Here is an 18,260-nt window from a genome sequence, read left to right as displayed (position 1 = left end):
CCTTTTCATTTCTAACATTGACCCTTCATGGTTAACTGAAGAAACAAAGAGCTAAATAGCTTCCTCAGTCATTTGATAGAGCAATTATGAGCATCCTGACTGATACATTTTCTGCTTAATCTGCTAACAAATGGTGTCCATTTTCCTCTTAATCTACACCCTATCTCCACATTCGACTTGACACACGCAGAACACCGCTTCCATGCCCTTGTTCTTGTGACTCTTCATTTGTTTCTTTCTCATTACAGCTCTCTTATGTGATCATTGTAATAGAAGAAAAGCGAATTCTTTATGACAATTTTCCTCAGCTGCCCTTGGTTAATTTTTTTTCAAAATGTGATTCCTATGGGTTCTCTGACAGCTGGGCAAATTGAAAGCTAATCAGTAGAATCTTTCTTAAGTGTCCGTATCTTTTCAAAGAAATTTCATGTCTTAGAACGAGAGGATTGTTTTTCACAGGAATAGGCAGTATAATGTGCTGTAGCCATCTTGAAAGGGGTCAAGCTGTTTAAAACTAGGGGATAATAAGAAAAATTGAAATTTACCTTCGGGCACTAATTTCGCCCCCACTGCAATTGTTTTTACTTCCTTACCCATTTATCTGTCATTATAAGAATACTCATCTAGTGCTCATCTGGTGGCATCCTTTAGATAAGAGAACTTTAGACCCAGAAGGGATTGCTGAACTCATCATTTCAAAGCCCTTTCCTTCTTGCGTGACAAAAACAAGATATGGGAGGTTAAAAGATTGACCCACAGTTGCATAGCAGATGCATAACTTTGTTTGAACTCCCTAGGTAGTGTTTTTTGGGGATTTTGTGGTGGTTGTTGTTTTGTCTTGAAGGGAGGAGGGGAAGGGGAGAGAATTTTCTGCCCACGACAGGAGCAGATGCCTATAGTCCTTAAGTCTCTTTGTTTTCTCATTTGTATGTTACCGATGATGATACTGCCCCCTTCATCTCACAGGATTTCCCCCCACTAGTCTATTGTAATGAAACCCCTGTGCTGTTGTGAGTGCAAGTAAGTAAGTGTGTGTGTGTGTGTGTGTGTGTGTGTGTGTGTGTGAACATCATCCTTGTATGGCACTTAGGACTGTAAAGCTTTGTGTGTCCTGAAGGCAGACACCATTTTCGGTATTGGGGACCCAGGGAAGATATGGGCCGCAGGAAAAGTCACAGAACTTAAAGAAGTGAAGGGGAGTGGAATTCCCAGCTGTGTAAGATGACCTAAAGATTGGTGTTCTTATGTGATGGGGTTAAGACAATGTCTGCTTCCTGAAGCCAAGCATCTGGAAAAAGGAGGCGCCACTGTAACGAGTTATAGTCAACACACAAGTGATCTATTCTTTGAAGGCTGGAAGATTGGACTGCAGCACTGTGTACATGATCTGTACAGCCCAGCACAAAACGACAATGTGGGGCCTCTTGTTCAGAAATTGAGGATCTCAGGACTGTGGCAAGAGAGCATTAAAAGAAGCATGGCATCCTTCTGAGTACAGAGCCCCATACAGACCCACAAGTCACATACCCATGATGCTAGCGCTGTTTGGTCACAAGCACTTAATTTGGCCAAGTCTGGTCTAACTACGCTCAGTAAAGTCTTCACTCAGCAAAGGGTTTTGAGAAAAGGAGTCCTGTTAAAGGAAGAATAGTACCTTTTAGAGAGTGGTTTGCCCGTTGCAACTTGGATAGGAGGCAGGAACATTCCACTGGTAAAGTGGGTCTTAGGGCAAAGGGAGGAGTCTCTGAGGTCCCGCCAACCCTGCGCTCCTGGGAATTTTCCTTCACTGCCATTTCAGAGGATCTGGGCTCTTGTTTAAGGGAAGATGCAGTTTCCTTGCACTTTCCTCAAGAATTGGCCCTGACGACTAGAGGACCACAACAGGCATGGTCTGTGTGTCTCTTGTTCTCTATATTATTCCTGGTGTCGGCAGTGCCTTACACGTGGTAGGTGCTCAGTAAACCTGTGTTGTTGACTAGTGAGGTACGTGATTATCTTAGTGTCAGAATTTGGTGGAGCCCTTCTTGCCTTGAAAGGAATATCTGAGAGTCCAAGGAAAGAGGGATCTCTGATAATACAAAGAGGAGAGGGGTTTTTGTTTTGTTTTGTTTTGTTTTGTTTTGTTTTGTTTTGTTTTGAAGATTTTATTTATTTATTTATTTGACAGAGAGAGACAGTGAGGGAACACAAGCAAGGGGAGCAGGCGAGGGAGAAGCAGAGAGCCCAATGTGGGGCTCCATCCCAGGACCCTGGGATCATGACCTGAGCCAAAGGCAGACGCTGCATGACTGAGCCAACCCAGGTGCCCGGAGGAGAGTTTTGAAGCGTGTTAATAATACTGCAATTTAAGAAAATGGTAGCCTGCCAAGCCTGGACAGCTTTCGGTATAATCTTGCATACAAACCAATATAGATTGTTTTATAGATCTGTTCAATAGTTTTAAGATTTTTAAGACCTTCTGCTGTACTGTTCTTTCGTTATCAATGTTGCTATAAATAATAGCACTGTATTCTTTTTTAAGTTCTGTTTTTTAGAGAACATAGGCTGTGGCAGAAGCAGGGAGACACTGGGAGGAGGCACTGAGAGCTGAGGAGAGAGACCTAGAAAAGGGAAAACAGTAAGGGGCCTCAGAAATGAAAACGGACCCCTACAGAGCAGCAGGAATATGAGGAAGCCAAAAGAGAAGGGGAATGCGAGAGGGAGGCCCCCTCTCTTTCCCTGACTGCAGCTGGTACCACACTGCCCATGCAGCAGGCGCTCGGGAAAGATCTGATTAATGACCGTGCTCAGGAAAATGAATGGAGTACGATCAGTGGTGTGCCGGTAAATACTTAACAGCCAGCTCTTGGGGAAGGGGATGATTTCTAGTAATTGTCCGTTTCAGTTGTATAACTCCTTTCTCCCTCCATGTCCAATGTTGAGCTACCAACATGAATTCACTGAATGTGAAATTAGAGATGCACAGTAGTATCTTCAATGTACAGAGACAGTGGACTTCATCTCAAAGCATAGATAAGAGTAAAATGTAGTATGATAATTGGAAAATAATGGGGTTTTAAATATTTATTGCCTTTGTTTTAATTTATTTAGTAATGAATTCCTATAATGTAACTCTTAATCATGGCATGAACAACTGACTTGCCAAGTACAAACCAGCCCTGGCACTCCAATGGACGGGTCATCCCTGGATGCTATTGATGTTATATTAGGAAGAGATTTTCCAATTCTTTTTTCTTTAAAGAAACTGAGAAAAGTAAAATATGAGACAGGATAAGAAAAGAAATATAAATTATTTTCTGTGCTAACGGTTGTAGATGGAGGTGTTGGGGGTTGTGCGGAGCTGCAGTGGAAAGGGGCATGGAGTCTTTCAAAACCAGGCAAATGACAAGGACACATTAAAGTGTATTAAACTTGGGGTGCCTGGGTGGCTCAGTGGGTTAGAGCCTTTGCCTTTGGCTCAGGTCATGATCTCAGGGTCCTGGGATCGAGCCCTGTATCAGGCTCTCGAAACCCCCCTTCTCTCTCTCTCTCTCTGCTTGCCTCTCTGCCCACTTGTGATCTCCGTCTGTCAAATTTTTTTAAGTGCATTAAGCCTGAGGGTAACATGGTCAAATTTCTGTTCAGAAAAACCACTCTGGCATCAGTAGGGAGAACAAACTGAGGCAGGAACAAAAGTAATGATGGGGAGACCATTACTCCCATTTAGGAGGCCGTAATACTCTAAGGGAAAGAGAACATGGTTTGAAGCAAGGCCATCACAGATGACAATGCAGAGAAGTAGGTCGATACTAGTAGTATTTTGGAGGTAGAATTTTACTAACTGGTTGAATGTTAAGGGCCAGATGGAGTCAAGAAGGAACTCCAAGGCTTTCAGTTTGGGCAACCCAGTGGACAGAGGGGGTGCCATTCACTGAGATGGAAAGGGGAAGAACTGAGAAAGGTAGGCTGGGTATGAGGTGATAACGAGAGGTCACTAACAGATTCAACCAAGATCTTATGGAGATCAGACATAAGAATCTGAATCAAGCTGCAATAAAAAGCAATGTTATTTTGATAATCTGCTATAAAATTTATCAAAAGGAAAGTCAGTTGTTAAATTACGGAGAGGACAGGTGAGGTTGCCATGATCTGGTTGGTTTAATGGTGTGGTGAGGAACCTCCATACCTTTTCCACAGTGACTGCCTCAGGCTGCATTCCCACCATTAAAGCATTAAGGTTCCTTTTCCTTCACATCCTTGCCCACACTTATCATTTCTTATGGTTTTGATTTTAACCATTCTGACAAGTGTGAGATGATATTTCATGGTCCTTTTGATTTGCATTTCCCTGATGATGAGTGATATTGAGCATCTTTTCATGTGTCTGTTGGCCATCTGGATGTCTTCTTTGGATAAAATGTCTGTTCATGTATTCTTTCCACTTTTTAATTGGATTATTTGGGGGTTTTGGTGTTGACTTGTATAAGGTCTTTATCTATTTGGGATATTAACCCCTTATTGGATATATTATTTGCAAATATCTTCTCCCACTCAGTAGGAAAAGTTGGATTCTTGTTTCATTGATGGTTTCCTTCACTGTATAAAATCTTCATGGAGGTTCCTCAAAAAATTAAAAATAGAAGTACCATATGATCCAATAACTTCACTACAGGGTATTTACCCCCCAAAAAATGAAAATATATATGCACTCCTATGTTTATTGCAACATTATTTACAATAGCTAAGATATGGAAGCAACTGCAATGTCCATTGGTAGACAGATGAGTAAAGAAGAAGTGGCATATATATACACACACAATGGAAAATTACTCAGCCACAAAATGAATGAATAGTGCCATTTACAAGGATGTGGATGGAGCTAGAAAGTGTAACATAAAGTGAAAAACATCATTCGGAGAAAGACAAATACCATGTGATTTCACTCGTACGTGGAATTTAAGAAACAAGAGAAACAAAGAGGCAACCAAAAAATTGATTCTTAAATATACAGAATAAAGTTGTGGTTACCAGAGGGAAGGTGGACAGTGGGGGGGGGGGGGGGGGGGGAATGGGTGAAAAAGTTGATTAAGATGACACTTATCATCATGAGCACTGAGAAAGGAACTGTTGAATCACTATATTGTACACCTGAAACGAATATAACACTGTATGTTAACTATACTGGGAATAACTATACAAATAAATAAACATTCTAAAATAGAGAAATAATCAAGGACATTATATTGACACATGACCTCACTTCTCCATCAATCCAAGAAAAAAAAAATCTGAAAAGTCTATAAAGAAATTAAAAAAAAAAAAAAAGTCATAAGGAGCGTAGCAACCAAAAACAATAGAAGAAGCCAAAGTAAAAGAAATTGTAGGGTGAATATGAAAACCACTTTGTAAGGTTTTAAAACCATAATTTTCCCATAGGAATAGCACCTTTCATTTTCATCTTCATTATCATCACTTATGAATATTTTCCCTTCGTTTTTCCTGGCTCAAAATATCCAAAAATGTCCCTGTCCCCTGTCACCTGTCCCCTGTCCCCCGCTATGGGGATTCTTTTCCTCTTTTACTTTCTCTCAACTCCCCATCTCCTCCTTCAAGGTTCGGTGTCAGGTAATCTGGGTGGCGCTTAGTGGTTTTGTCGGCTCTCATCAATCAGGAAACAAGTATTTATTAAGAGTCTCCCAGGGGAGCATCCAAAGCTCCACGAGTGGCATTGCCATCAAGGGGCCACATGCTTTGGCATCGGCTCATGGTGAATTTAAATTCTCCTTCTGCAGTTACCAGCCACATGCCTTTGGGTAAATGACCTGCTCACCTCTCTGCTCTTCGGTTTCCATCAGAAAAAATAAAATAGATCATACTAAACGGTCTCATCGTGTAACATGAGATGATAAATGTGAAAGAAAGTAAGCACATATTGCCCAGTAAGTGTAGTTCCTGTCCACTTCATAAGGCTCCTGCTACGTGAGCTAATACTCAACAGACCGTTGTGATTTCCTCGGAATAATTCTGCTACAGGAGTTCAGTCGTTTTTGGTGAACTTCACTGGTACTGTTTCTGTTTTTACTGCTATCAGAGGCTTGTGGTAACCATGTCTACAAGCTTTTGAGCAGCACTTGAACCTATCTTTATTATTATTATTTTTGAGTTCCCTTATTTCTTTGTCTCAGCTTGGGAATCACTTCTCTCTTTGCTTAGTGCCGCTTTTAAGAAACAGCCAGATGTCTATACAATGTGTCGTTTCTGGCCACGTACTCTGTTATTTAGATACTCTGTTTTGTTCAGCTAAGATACAGTGTCTATTAAAGCTTTAGTAATCTAGGGAAACTGTAATTGTACTGTTCTTGGCACACCAGATGAAAAACACTGAGAGATTAAAAACTGGAGATGAAGGAGGGCTTAAATGTCGCTGTAGGTCTTTAACCTTTATTTTGTTCATAAAAGGAAATAATAAACTTTTTAAAAACTTTAATTTTATATAAATTGCCTATTACCAGTATGCTTTCTGTGATGAAAGATTATTAAGATATCCATTAAAGCTGGCATAGCTAAAGGAAAGGAACTTGGGGGTTGGAAGAGCAGTTAACTTTCTCCCCAGTTTAGCACTATTTTCGGTAAACCTTGGATGGTGTGACTTCTCTTTGGCTTGTATGCTCTGACCATGACCAACAACTCCCAGCTTTTCAGACCCCGCCCTGCCGGATGCTGAGGCACTTCATGATGGTCTGGGAAACCAAAGAGGCATCTTGCATGTTAGATCAACCAAGCACCTTTGGTCTTCCCCGAGCAGGGTTTATTCAGGGGCTACTAGGATACTGTCCCTTAGTATATGGTCTGAGACTGACTACAAAACAGAATGAGATTTTACTTCCTGTGCCCTAGAGACACTTACTAGAAACTATTGACTTGGACTCTTCATTTCTGAAAAATTCCAAGTGATTTCCGCCTAACACAGTAAATGTTGAGTTTTTGTCTTTGTTTTTGGTAACTCTCTGCTTTGCCAAGCTTTGCCATCTCACTTTGAAGAGAGAATATAGTATTAGGATTCTAATAGTTAACAGTAGTTTCCATTGAAAGTTCTTTAAATTGGGGCACCTGGATGGCTCAGTGGGTTAAGCCTCTGCCTTCGGCTCAGGTCACGATCCCAGGGTCCTGGGATCAGGCCCCACATCGGGCTCTCTGCTCAGTGGGGAGCCTGCTTCCCTCTCTCTGCCTGCCTCTCTGCCTACTTGTGATCTCTGTCTGTCAAATAAATAAATAAATAAATAAATCTTTTTTTTTAAAAAGTTCTTTATATTAAAAATGTTTCTATTTTTCACAATCTAATTATATTGTTAGTGGGAATGCATTTATTTTATTCTCTTCCTCTTGAAAATGCTCTGCAAGAACAAATATATCACCCTCCTGGTGATATTTGTCATGCTTCATTTTTGTAAAGTACCCAAATATTCATAAAGTTCTTTATTATTTTTAATTCATAAAGTTCTATCCCACATTGTCTTACTCAAGGCTTATGTCATAATAATCCTGTGAGATAGACATTTCTATCTTTTTTGCACAGATGAGGATACCAAAATTTGGAGAGTTGCCGTTGTAAACCTAAACCAAGATGTTACTTAGGGCCTTTGACTCCCAATTCAGTGGTCTTTGCACCTCACTGCAGACGACTAGTTCACATGAGCCGAGCTCTTCCACGAAAACTGTTTTTCTCCTCAACATCCTCAGCTGACAAGAGGATGCTTTGGAGGGTGCCATGGGCCTGTCATAAGGAGAAGAGGGGATGTAAACAAATGATTGGAGATTCCCCGGTGAGCCTATTTAAGGCATCCAACGGAAGCTAGACTGGCAGTAAAAGCTTACCCTATGGAACAAATCCTCCACGGTGACAGCTGGACTTACCATAATGGGAGGGTCTGTAGGTGGAGTATTGGTGCTTTTGACAGTGAAAGATCCTCCTGGGTGGCAGAAAAAATAGTCGAGTCATATTCAGTAAGGTTTCATAACCTACTGTTTACCGGATGGCCTGTGCATCGCAGTAGAAGGTTCAATAGCTTGTTGTGATATTTTTGTAAATCTTGGGCTCCTTCCCCCATAGCCTTCATAGCCCCGGTCACTCCCCACCACATGCAGATGTCTCCCCAGTGTTATCCCTAAGCCCAGCGGTCACCTTTCATTTTTGTAATTATCTACACAGCGGACCCGACCCACTCCCACCCACTAATGGACAGCATATTGGGATTTCTCCCCAAGTTGCGCATCCACCAGGATCACCCTCTCCAGGAAGTTATTAACAGGATCTGGAGGTCTTGAAGGAGGACATGGAGGAAAGCCATTCTGGGCCCATTCTGGAGGAAACTGATCAGAGTGAAGAGGTGTGAGAAGTAGTTAAGCAGCTGACCGGAAGGCCACAGAGGCAGGTGTTGGGGAGTGACAAGAAGGAAAGAGGCGGACCATCCAAGCTGGGCCCTCAGAGGGAAGTACCTGTGCTTTCAAGAAGAGATTGGACTTGATCCAGCAAATAACCAAAAAACAGATGAGGGACAAAACAACCTGTATGAGAAGAATAATCAGACTATACCAGCCATGGGAAATGCACAAAGCGAGCATCCCCAAATATTAAGAAATAAGGGAGACATTAAGTTTCTCCCTAAGACAAGACAAGAAGAAATTAAGGAGAAAGACTTTGCTAAACTCTGGTGACTCAAGATGGAAAAAAAAAAAAGTAGAAAATGACTATGACTGAGGTTTGTGTGTCATTCACTCCACTGTAAAAAAAAAAAAAAAAAAAAAGGCAAAACATGATGCAAGATTAATCCAGACCCATCCAGTTGGAATCTCTAAAGGTGGTGGCAGGTGTGCTTTTTCTGAAGTTTCTGCTCTACCATAGGGACCCCGGAGCCTATGCAGCAAAGCAGAGCGATTCCAAGCTCACCACCCTTCAGTTAGCCTTCTGGTACTTCTGAGCCAGTGAGCATGGCTTAGCCCATTGCTGGGAGATGTCGTGATACCCATGGACGAAGGCAGCCACTCACACTCATCCAGCACCTACAGCAGTGGAGGGCTCACTGCAGCTGTGACTGCCCAGACCGCCACCACGGGAATGCAGAGGCGGTTGGAGATGACCACACTGGGCTGTCAGCCCAGAGGCCCTGCCTCCGGGAACTGGGAGGTAGCCCCGGCCTTAGACACGGGGTGACCTGTAGCTAAAGACCTACCAGGACGCCAGTGAGCCAGGGAACGTGCCACAGAGTGTGAAGCAGGAGAGTGTGGGCACTCCGTTCCGGTAGTGGAGGAGGCCAGGTGGCTTCCCCAGCCTTCGTCTGAGGTGCTTCTCTGTATGGGGCTGCTGATCCTCCCTAAGGCCACGGGACAGGCACATTTACCTCTCCTCTTCTCATCTGCCCCATTGGTAGCTGGCCTTCTTCAACTACATAATAGCTCTTTGTTCTCTGACCGTGAATACACATGAAATTCATTCACACTAACAAAAGACAACACACAATCCCTTATGTTAGTATCATAGCCATAAATCTGTGTCCAGTCATGTTCCTGGTAGAAGCCTTGCTTCATTTTCACCGTGGGCCTACAGAGTGGGGAGGTCAGAGCCTGTCCCCACTTTATAGATAGGGAAAGAGAGGCCCTGGGCATCAAAGCAGCCCCACGGATGATCACAGAGCTACTGGAGGAAACCATGACTAGGGGACCTGAGCAGTTTTATTTTGCATTTCAACAGGGATCAGAGCCCCCCTGCTAATGGCCTGTAGCTCCAACTGCCAACTTCAACATTAGACATTAACCTTGAGACACAAAATTGACTCTTTCGGGGCAGCCCTGAGTCACACAGTGCAAGTTACTGCCTTTGCCTTTGCGTGACCTCTGCCAGTTGTGTGATCACGGGCAAGTTAGAGAAAACTGCCTGAGCTTCACTTTACCTGTTCATAAAGTGGAAATAACTTCATTGAGTTTTCTTTTTATCATCATCATCATCATTATTATTATGTTATGCTAGTCACCGACAGTATATCGTTGGTTTTTGATGTAGTGTTCCATGATTCGTTGTTTGTATATAACACCCAGTGCTCCATGCAATATGTGCCCTCCTTAATATACTCATAGGGTTTTCTGAGAATTTCCTGAAATACCTCTTTTCCTTCTCTTCCCCGTATTACCTACATACAACACAGGATGTGCTCAGTCAGAACCAACAGGCTCACCCAGTATCGCAAAGACCCTTTCTATCACCACCTCTCTGCCTTGGCTCCTGGCCCTTCCTCTGTCCCCCTCAATTCCTGTGTCCAGTCACCATCTTCCTTAAATTCTCAAACTAGCCAAGACTTCTTCCCCGTTGGTATTTTTGAGCACGCCGGTTCCCCTGCCTGAAACCCGCTGGGCCTCGTCCGCTCTCCTTGCTTCTCATCCTCAGCTGTCAGACAAGGTGTCACTTCTTCAGGAAACACTGAATCACTTCCTCCTATTATCCTTTCTCATTACTTCCTATAATTTTCCTCTGGTAGTACAACTTGTAAGCATATGGGAATCTGATGCTTACTGGTTTAATATCCATCTTCTCCACTAGACCACAGACTCCCATGTTGGCCACCATCTATCTCTTTAGCACCCGGTAGAGAATCTAGCACATAAGGCACGTTCCATAAATATTTGTTGACTGTTGGATAAATGCTTCTCTGACCTCCCTCCTTTGGGATTCTTCCTAAACTCTCCTCACCAGATCATGCACTATATTCCACAGAAAAAGCATTCCCATGGAACTCACCTCCCCAACCATTTCTTTATTTTCTTTCCTCAACAATAATGTATATATTATCATGAATTAGGTTGTGTTCTCTGGTTGTTTTGCGATTTCTGCTCCTATAATTAGTTTTTCAAGGGCTAAAACTCTTTCAGGATCTTTTTTGGAATCCTCCATAAATCTAATAGAATCACTGGAAATGTTCTTGGTGGTCGGTAATCTCCTGATGAGTGGATGAATAGACCAGTCAATCAATCCTAGCATATCCCTTTCCACATAGCAAACATGGAAATACCATTGCAAGAAAATAATTTCTACCCATGGCCCACTGCAGGAGTCCCTCTTCTCAGGTTACTATTTTGAGTTTCAATAAGAAACAAACAATCTTATCTTGAAAGGAGGATTGGATTTACTTTGTAATGAGAAAGACTGAATTGGAAGCTTGCATTTTTCCCCCCAAATTTAATAATAGAACTAGTAAAGCTTTACACTCCTCAGCCAGCCTTACTTCAGGAATAAGAGTACAAAGCTTCCCAGTAAGCTTTTGTCATGATAGAAGAGTGAAACCCATATCACCAAATCTGTGTGAATTCACTGAGAGCCAGCAGGGGGGTTACACAGCAGGGGAATCTAGTTTGTGCATGTTTCCAGAATCAGTCAGTCCAACCCCCGGACTCAGCAGAGGGGACAAAGGGCAACATCAGGTTACTTGGAGCCACTGTCCTCTGACATCTGAGGTCCTGATAGTCATCACTGATGACCTCGGAGAGTAAAGAACTAGCTTTTGACCTCACCCCCTTTACAGTTCGAACAAAACAAAAAATCATGGAAGTACATATATAGCATAATATATGCATTAGTTCACTTTGACAATTGCCCAGCAGGTTCTTTCTAGTTAGTAACCTCCCCCCAGTTTAGCATTTGATCTTATACCAATGGCCCAGAAAAAAGGAAGGCAAGATTGGGTAAATACCTATAACTGAACATTTTCAAGGTCAGAATGGGATCTTTTCTCTATGACGCATCACTTAATCGCCTGTGTTCCCCCTCCATGGCTTTGTGACAAACCACAGAGCCTATTAGAGACAATTGTTGATGAGTCCCCCTTCTCTCCCTGTCTCTCAGGCTGCAGAAGTCCTGAAGGTTGATGGAGGGCCATGCTATTCAAACAGCAGGCGTGGCTCAGACAGAAGCTGCTCGTGCTGGGAAGCCTTGCGGTTGGGAGTCTGCTGTATCTAGTCGCCAGAGTTGGGAGCTTGGATAGGTAGGTAATCAACACATTTGTATGCCCGTGTGACTTCAAGTGTCTCTTGATTTAAACTTCCTTAGGACAAAGGGGCGCCTGGGTGGCTCAGTGGGTTTAACTTCCTTAGGACATAATCTTAAATCTATCCATTTGTTTTCTTCTCTCAAAATTCCCAAGAATCAGGCTTTCCTGCAGTATTGATTTTGATTTATTGAGCCTTTAAGAGAAAGGGCTCCAAGTTGCTCAAACCAAGGTGTTTGTTAAGATCCATTTGTATTCTGTGTGCCTTGACATTTGTTTTCAGAGAAGGGATAAAGCCGTGTACAGTAAAAATGTCATTTAGTAGAGCTTAGTGTGGTCCGTGTGCATCTGGTTGTTGACCTCTAGCCATCACAAAATTGTGATGTTGTAGCGATTTATCTTCATTTTGCAGTTTATGAGGGAGCAATTAATGTGCTACTGTGAGAGTTAAGATTGTGTATGAGCCTGGAGAGGAGCTCATCAAGTTTGGAATCCATTGCCTTGGAAAGATGGCTGCAGGCTTGGGGAGTTTTAGCTATGTAAATTAGGTCTGGTTTCCAGGAGCTGAAAGTACCAGATGAGGAGGCTGCCGGTCAGGGTAATTGCCCAGAGAACAATGGAAAATCCAGGGAAAGGAAATTTACAGAACTAGCACTTGACTGTAAATGAGCAAACCGTTGAGAGATACTAGACTTGCAGAAGTCCAGGCAAATATCAGCTGCCCTCCCACTGAGTACCTCTGGACTGTCTCACATTTGGTATGATTGGAAGAGACAGAAAAGTTCATTTCTGAAATGCGAAGCTCCCTTCTTTGCTCTTTAAAATGAATTATTGCACTGGAAAGACAGAAGTATGTTCTCTATGAATTCAACTCCCATTTTCCATGAAAATCCAGCCACACTTACAATGAAAATATCTTCCTTACAGTTTTCCTTTTCTAATCTATAGATCTTATCACTAGGTTATTTAACAAATAATATTGCAGTGGTTTTATTTTCCTTCAGCCAGTGTTAGGTTTGACTGGTAAAGTGAATCCGTCTGATGCTTTTCAACTCAAAATTCCTAAGTGAACTTCCCACTCACTGGTTGCTAAGTATGGGAAATGGTATAATCCAGAGCTTGTCACTGACTTTAAGTAGTTCTTTAAAGTGGTACTTGATTATTAGTGAAGAGCCTTGAGGTGGGCACCACTGTCCTATGCCCCTAATGGAACTTTTATGTCAAGTTCGTCCCCCACGCTTCGTTAGCTTCCAGTCATTTCCTTTTTATTGAGTAATTGATTCAATGATCATTAGCACAGTAGTTATTCAGTTGAAGATTCTTTTCATTTTTTTTTAAGACTTTATTTATTTATTTGACAGAGATCACAAGTAGACAGAGAGGCAGGCAGAGGGAGAGGGGAAGCAGGCTCCCCACTGAGCAGAGAGCCCAATGTGGGGCTCGATCCCAAAACCCTGAGACCATGACCTGAGCCAAAGGCAGAGGCTTAACCCACTGAGCCACCCAGGCGCCCCGATTCTTTTCATTTTTATCTTGGTGTCTCTTCTCTCTAATGGGATGGGTTTGGGGCTTTCCCAAAACCTCTCATTTGAGAATATGGACAAAATTACATCTGAAATCAGCACACACTTACTTCTCCCTATCCTTCAGTAACTGAAGACCTGCTCTCTAGGTGAGGGGCTGAGCTCTCCCCCTTCCCGTCCTAAGATCCCATGTTTCTTTCCATATCTGAGGCCCATGCTCAGAATCTACTCTTCAAGAAATGGTAATAATGTATTTTCTCCTATGGTGAGTTAGGAAGTCAAAAAGGCAATTGTTCTGCAGGGTTTGAGCTCCCAAAGTGGAAGGTAGAAAGAGGAAGGAAGGAAAGAAGGAACTGCCCTTTCTAGAAGTAGAGAAAGTCTTTCCTGCCCTAATAGGACAGAAGTAGTCTATTTCAGCCTCTCTTGGCCAGAGTTCTGCAAGAGAATTAAGTCCTTAGAGAAAAGGATTTGACTACTTCCTCAATTCTCCCAAGGATGGTACTACCATCATTCTAGATGCATTGTCGAGAGGTCCATCCTTTACGTCCAGTGGATGGTGTGGGGAGCTGGGGCTTAATTCTCAACTACCCAAGAAGAGCTAAAAGATGAATTTGTCATATCCCCATGTCACAATTTTAAAAATATTTTTGACTATGTATGTGTTGCTACTTTTATATCTTCCATGTAGAGCTCTAGCATACTTATTAACAAATTTGTAAAAACAAAATTCATGTTAACCTAAAATATCAAATGTGATTCCCATTTTTATACGATTCCATATTTTCACGCTTTTCACAATGAGCATGAATTGTTTCTAAAAGCATAAAAAAACAAACACCACAAACAAATAATATATAAAGTACAGTTTTCCATAAGCCTTATGATAGATCGACGTCCAGACAGATGGGCAAACTCCTTTCCCTCAGTTCTGTAGAATGCTGTGGCATGACGAAGTCTTCCTCTTCTCCCTTTAATTATAAACATTACAGAAGATGAGAATGGTAGAGTAGGTCTCTCGGGAAAAGCAAGAGACAGCCTCATTAGCTAGAAGCTTCAGCTGCAGGATTGGCTTAGCAGCGTTTTGACTAATCTTATACCCTTTAGCAAGAAGGCTGAAATGCCTTTTCAGATAAACTTGGGGAAGCTATAATGAATTTCAGCTAGGTTCCAGAGTGTTACCCAAAAGGAAACACCATATACCACCCCTAGACATCGGCCATGCCAAATCAAGCCGTAACTCTAATCTAATATCATTACGATTGTTATCATGCCTTTCTCTCTGAAAAAAGCAGTGGTGGTTGTTCATTATTTTGGGCAACGCTGATGTGGAAATCCTCCCTCCTGGCTCCATCCACTGCATTCCCTCCTTCCTACGCTTGAGTCGCTGATACCCTTGGGCTTGGCAGTGAGGACCCAAGCTTCTGGCTCTGCCAAGGTCTGGTTGATCTCTGGTCAGGCCGGGGAGGTGAGAGACAGCGCTTGGGGATGGCAGTGGGTTTGTTCTCACATTCAGTGGAGTCAAACCATAATCCCGACCCCTTTAGACAGAAAGAGAGAGAGGCAGAAGAAATACAGCATCCACCTAGCTGTCCCCAAGGCCCATGGCAGGAATTCTCATAGAACGAAAAGTTCAGCAAGTCCCAAGATTGGATTTTTGCAGGTTGACGATACAACTAGCCACAGGCTGAGACCAGGACCTCTCTTAGATTAGATCTCAGATTTCTAAGAGCCACCTGAGTGCTGCAGAGTTGCAAGGAAGTCATACCCCACGGAACCCAAAAGACGTGGCCTCCTAGCCAGGCTTCACCTTCCCAGCTGGAGAAGCTCCTCTTCTGCCTTTCACGATTCCTAAATGATGTTAACTGGCGAGCTGTTAAAAGTCTATTAGCATGGCTCGTGTCACTTGCCTGTCCTGGACTGCGAACATAAGTACACGCTGTAGTCAATTAAGTACTTGACGGATAAAAATTTTAAGGAGCACTAGTAAAAATAATCCCATCAATTCTGTGTGCTCCATTTAATACTGGGTTGCTTAAAATAAAATTTCCCAAACATATGTTCATTATGGATGGCAGCAGGCTGGGAACCAGTGGTTTTATTTATGCATTTAAAGTCTTACTCCAACTCGGGAAGCAGAAAAATGACACGTTAGTCGCCATGAGCTTCTAAAAGCTTCTGTCTGTTGCTTTCAGGCTACAGCCCATTTGCCCTATCGAAGGCCGATTCGGAGCCCGCAGCCAGGCCGAATTCCCTCTCCGAGCCCTGCAGTTTAAGCGTGGCCTGCTGCACGAGTTCCGGAAGGGCAACGCTTCCAAGGATCAGGTTCGCCTTCATGACCTGGTCCAGCAGCTCCCCAAGGCCATTATCATTGGGGTGAGGAAAGGAGGCACCAGGGCCCTGCTGGAGATGCTGAACCTCCATCCAGCTGTGGTCAAAGCCTCTCAAGAAATCCACTTTTTTGACAACGATGAGAATTACGCCAAGGGCATTGAGTGGTACAGGAAAAAGATGCCTTTTTCCTACCCACAGCAAATCACCATTGAAAAGAGCCCGGCGTATTTTATCACGGAGGAGGTTCCGGAAAGGATCTACAAAATGAACTCATCCATCAAGTTGTTGATCATTGTCAGGGAGCCGACCACAAGAGCTATTTCGGATTACACTCAGGTGCTAGAGGGGAAGGAGAGGAAGAATAAAACGTACTACAAGTTCGAGAAGCTGGCAATAGACCCCAATACCTGCGAAGTGAACACAAAGTACAAGGCCGTGAGAACGAGCATCTACACCAAACACCTGGAACGGTGGTTAAAGTACTTTCCGATTGAGCAATTTCACATCGTCGATGGAGATCGCCTCATCACGGAACCTCTGCCAGAACTTCAGCTCGTGGAGAAGTTCCTAAACCTTCCCCCGAGGATAAGTCAATACAATTTATACTTTAACGCCACCAGAGGGTTTTACTGTTTGCGATTTAACATTATCTTTAATAAGTGCCTGGCGGGCAGCAAGGGGCGCATTCATCCAGAGGTGGACCCCTCTGTCATTACCAAATTGCGCAAATTTTTTCACCCTTTCAATCAAAAATTTTACCAGATCACTGGGAGGACATTGAACTGGCCCTAAAATAGTAAGTCCTATAACACTATGTGTTGTGGCTGGAGACACACAATGTCTCCTCTAGATTAAAATATGCACTTTTCTTAGACACAACTATCCAAGTCGTTTTTTCCATGTATACTTGTACATACACAGTGTGTGACCAAATATGAGATCAATTCTTTTTCTATTGAAAAGTTACAAAAATTAATTTGCTGTCCGACTAGTTGCATCTTTTAAGCTATTTACAAAAAGAAAAGGTGGTGGTATTGGGGGAAAGTGACTTCAGCTCTTCTCAAAAAGCTTAGTCTTCCTTTGAGTCAGAATTTGTCGCCCGCCATTTTCATAGAGTTAAGCCAAAAGATTATGTGTGAAAACGTACCAATGGCTGTGAAGCTTCGGGAAGTAGAGGACCCACTTATGCATTCTTTTCGAAGGGAAAGCTGGCTCTTTAGTTCAGCTACTGAATCGGTGCCGTGAAAACAGAAAATACTGTTTTCTTATTATTTGAAAGAATGTCATATCTCATAAAATTGACATTGTCCCAAAGTTCCTGTGGTGATTTTGCACTATTGTTTTCTCGTATAGACCATGGTGTCACTTGTAGCATGTCAATCACACTTTGGAAAGTTAAAGTCCTTTTACTTCCATGTTCTATGTCAACAAAGAGAAATGTCATGTACATAATGTATATTGTTGTAAATACTGGTTTCACACTAAGTAATTCTATTTTGTAAACGAATATGGCTATTTAATTTATTGTGAAAATTAAATTTATCGTGGTATTTAAAAATGGAATGGATTAAAATTACTCTATGTGCAACCTTTTTTTTTTTTTTTTTAACTCGTTTTGTTTTACACGCCCCCTGCTGGCTCCCCAAATCGAAGCTGTTCCTGTGCGAATGAGCACGCTTGGAAAGATAACGCTTCTCCGCTGGATTTCTGTACCCTTGTGAAAATGTTTTTATGAAGTGAGGTTGAATATATTAAAAAAAAAAAAAAAACTCAGCCATCTGGAAATCTAGTCATAGAGCCACCTCAAAGAATACTAGCTCTTCTGCTACAACTTTGTAACAATTAATTTACATGCAATTGCTGCTGTGTCAGGAGAGAGACAGAAATATTTGAACATAATCAAGGCATAGAAGAATCACAATTTTATTTGAACCTCTAATCAGAGTCAGACCAGTGGAGAAATTAAATGAAATAAGATTAGGAAACTTGTGTGGCGTCTGTACTGAAAGCTGCTGATGCTTCACAAATGAATACAAACTCTCAGAACTCCCTCTTTGAGATGAAAAAAAAAAAATCAGTCTGCTCAGAAATGATCAAATACATAGTGGTGCTGTTACTAACGTAAACATATGGCTTCTATTCCCATCCAGAGAAATTAATGCTAAATTGGGTGTGTGCTAATATCAGATATTCTGTATCATGCTTAAATATAATTCCGAAAAGCCTGGAAAGAGGTATGTCAACAGCAACCCAAAGACGGATTTTTTCCCAATCATGGCTACTTATCCGGTAGAAGATGTTTGAGTGTTTGAGGGAGTTTTGTTCAACATCACCTTGAGTGTGCCTAGAGAAATCAGCGAATTACAATGGGTTCCCTTTTGATTGTAGTAAGTGT

The 18,260-nt window shown here is 42.3% G+C and overlaps 1 protein-coding gene across 1 annotated transcript in view; it reads left to right on the top strand.

Annotated features, from left to right (window-relative positions):
* Positions 1-17,394, top strand: part of HS3ST5 (heparan sulfate-glucosamine 3-sulfotransferase 5) — a 152,918-nt gene extending 135,524 nt beyond the window's left edge. Inside the window, exons 3-4 of the mRNA XM_059399277.1 lie at positions 11,870-12,008; positions 15,727-17,394. Coding sequence (XP_059255260.1) covers positions 11,902-12,008; positions 15,727-16,657 — 1,038 coding nt within the window. The 5' untranslated portion in view covers positions 11,870-11,901 and the 3' untranslated portion in view covers positions 16,658-17,394. The remainder of the gene's footprint in view (positions 1-11,869; positions 12,009-15,726) is intronic.
* Positions 17,395-18,260: the final 866 nt, after the last annotated feature.

The sequence above is a fragment of the Mustela nigripes genome, chromosome 5 (genome assembly GCF_022355385.1).
Source record: "Mustela nigripes isolate SB6536 chromosome 5, MUSNIG.SB6536, whole genome shotgun sequence".
NCBI classification, from domain to species: domain Eukaryota; kingdom Metazoa; phylum Chordata; class Mammalia; order Carnivora; family Mustelidae; genus Mustela; species Mustela nigripes.
The sequence above is the reverse complement of the archived record's forward strand: the minus strand, read 5'-3'. Positions and strand labels throughout refer to the sequence as shown.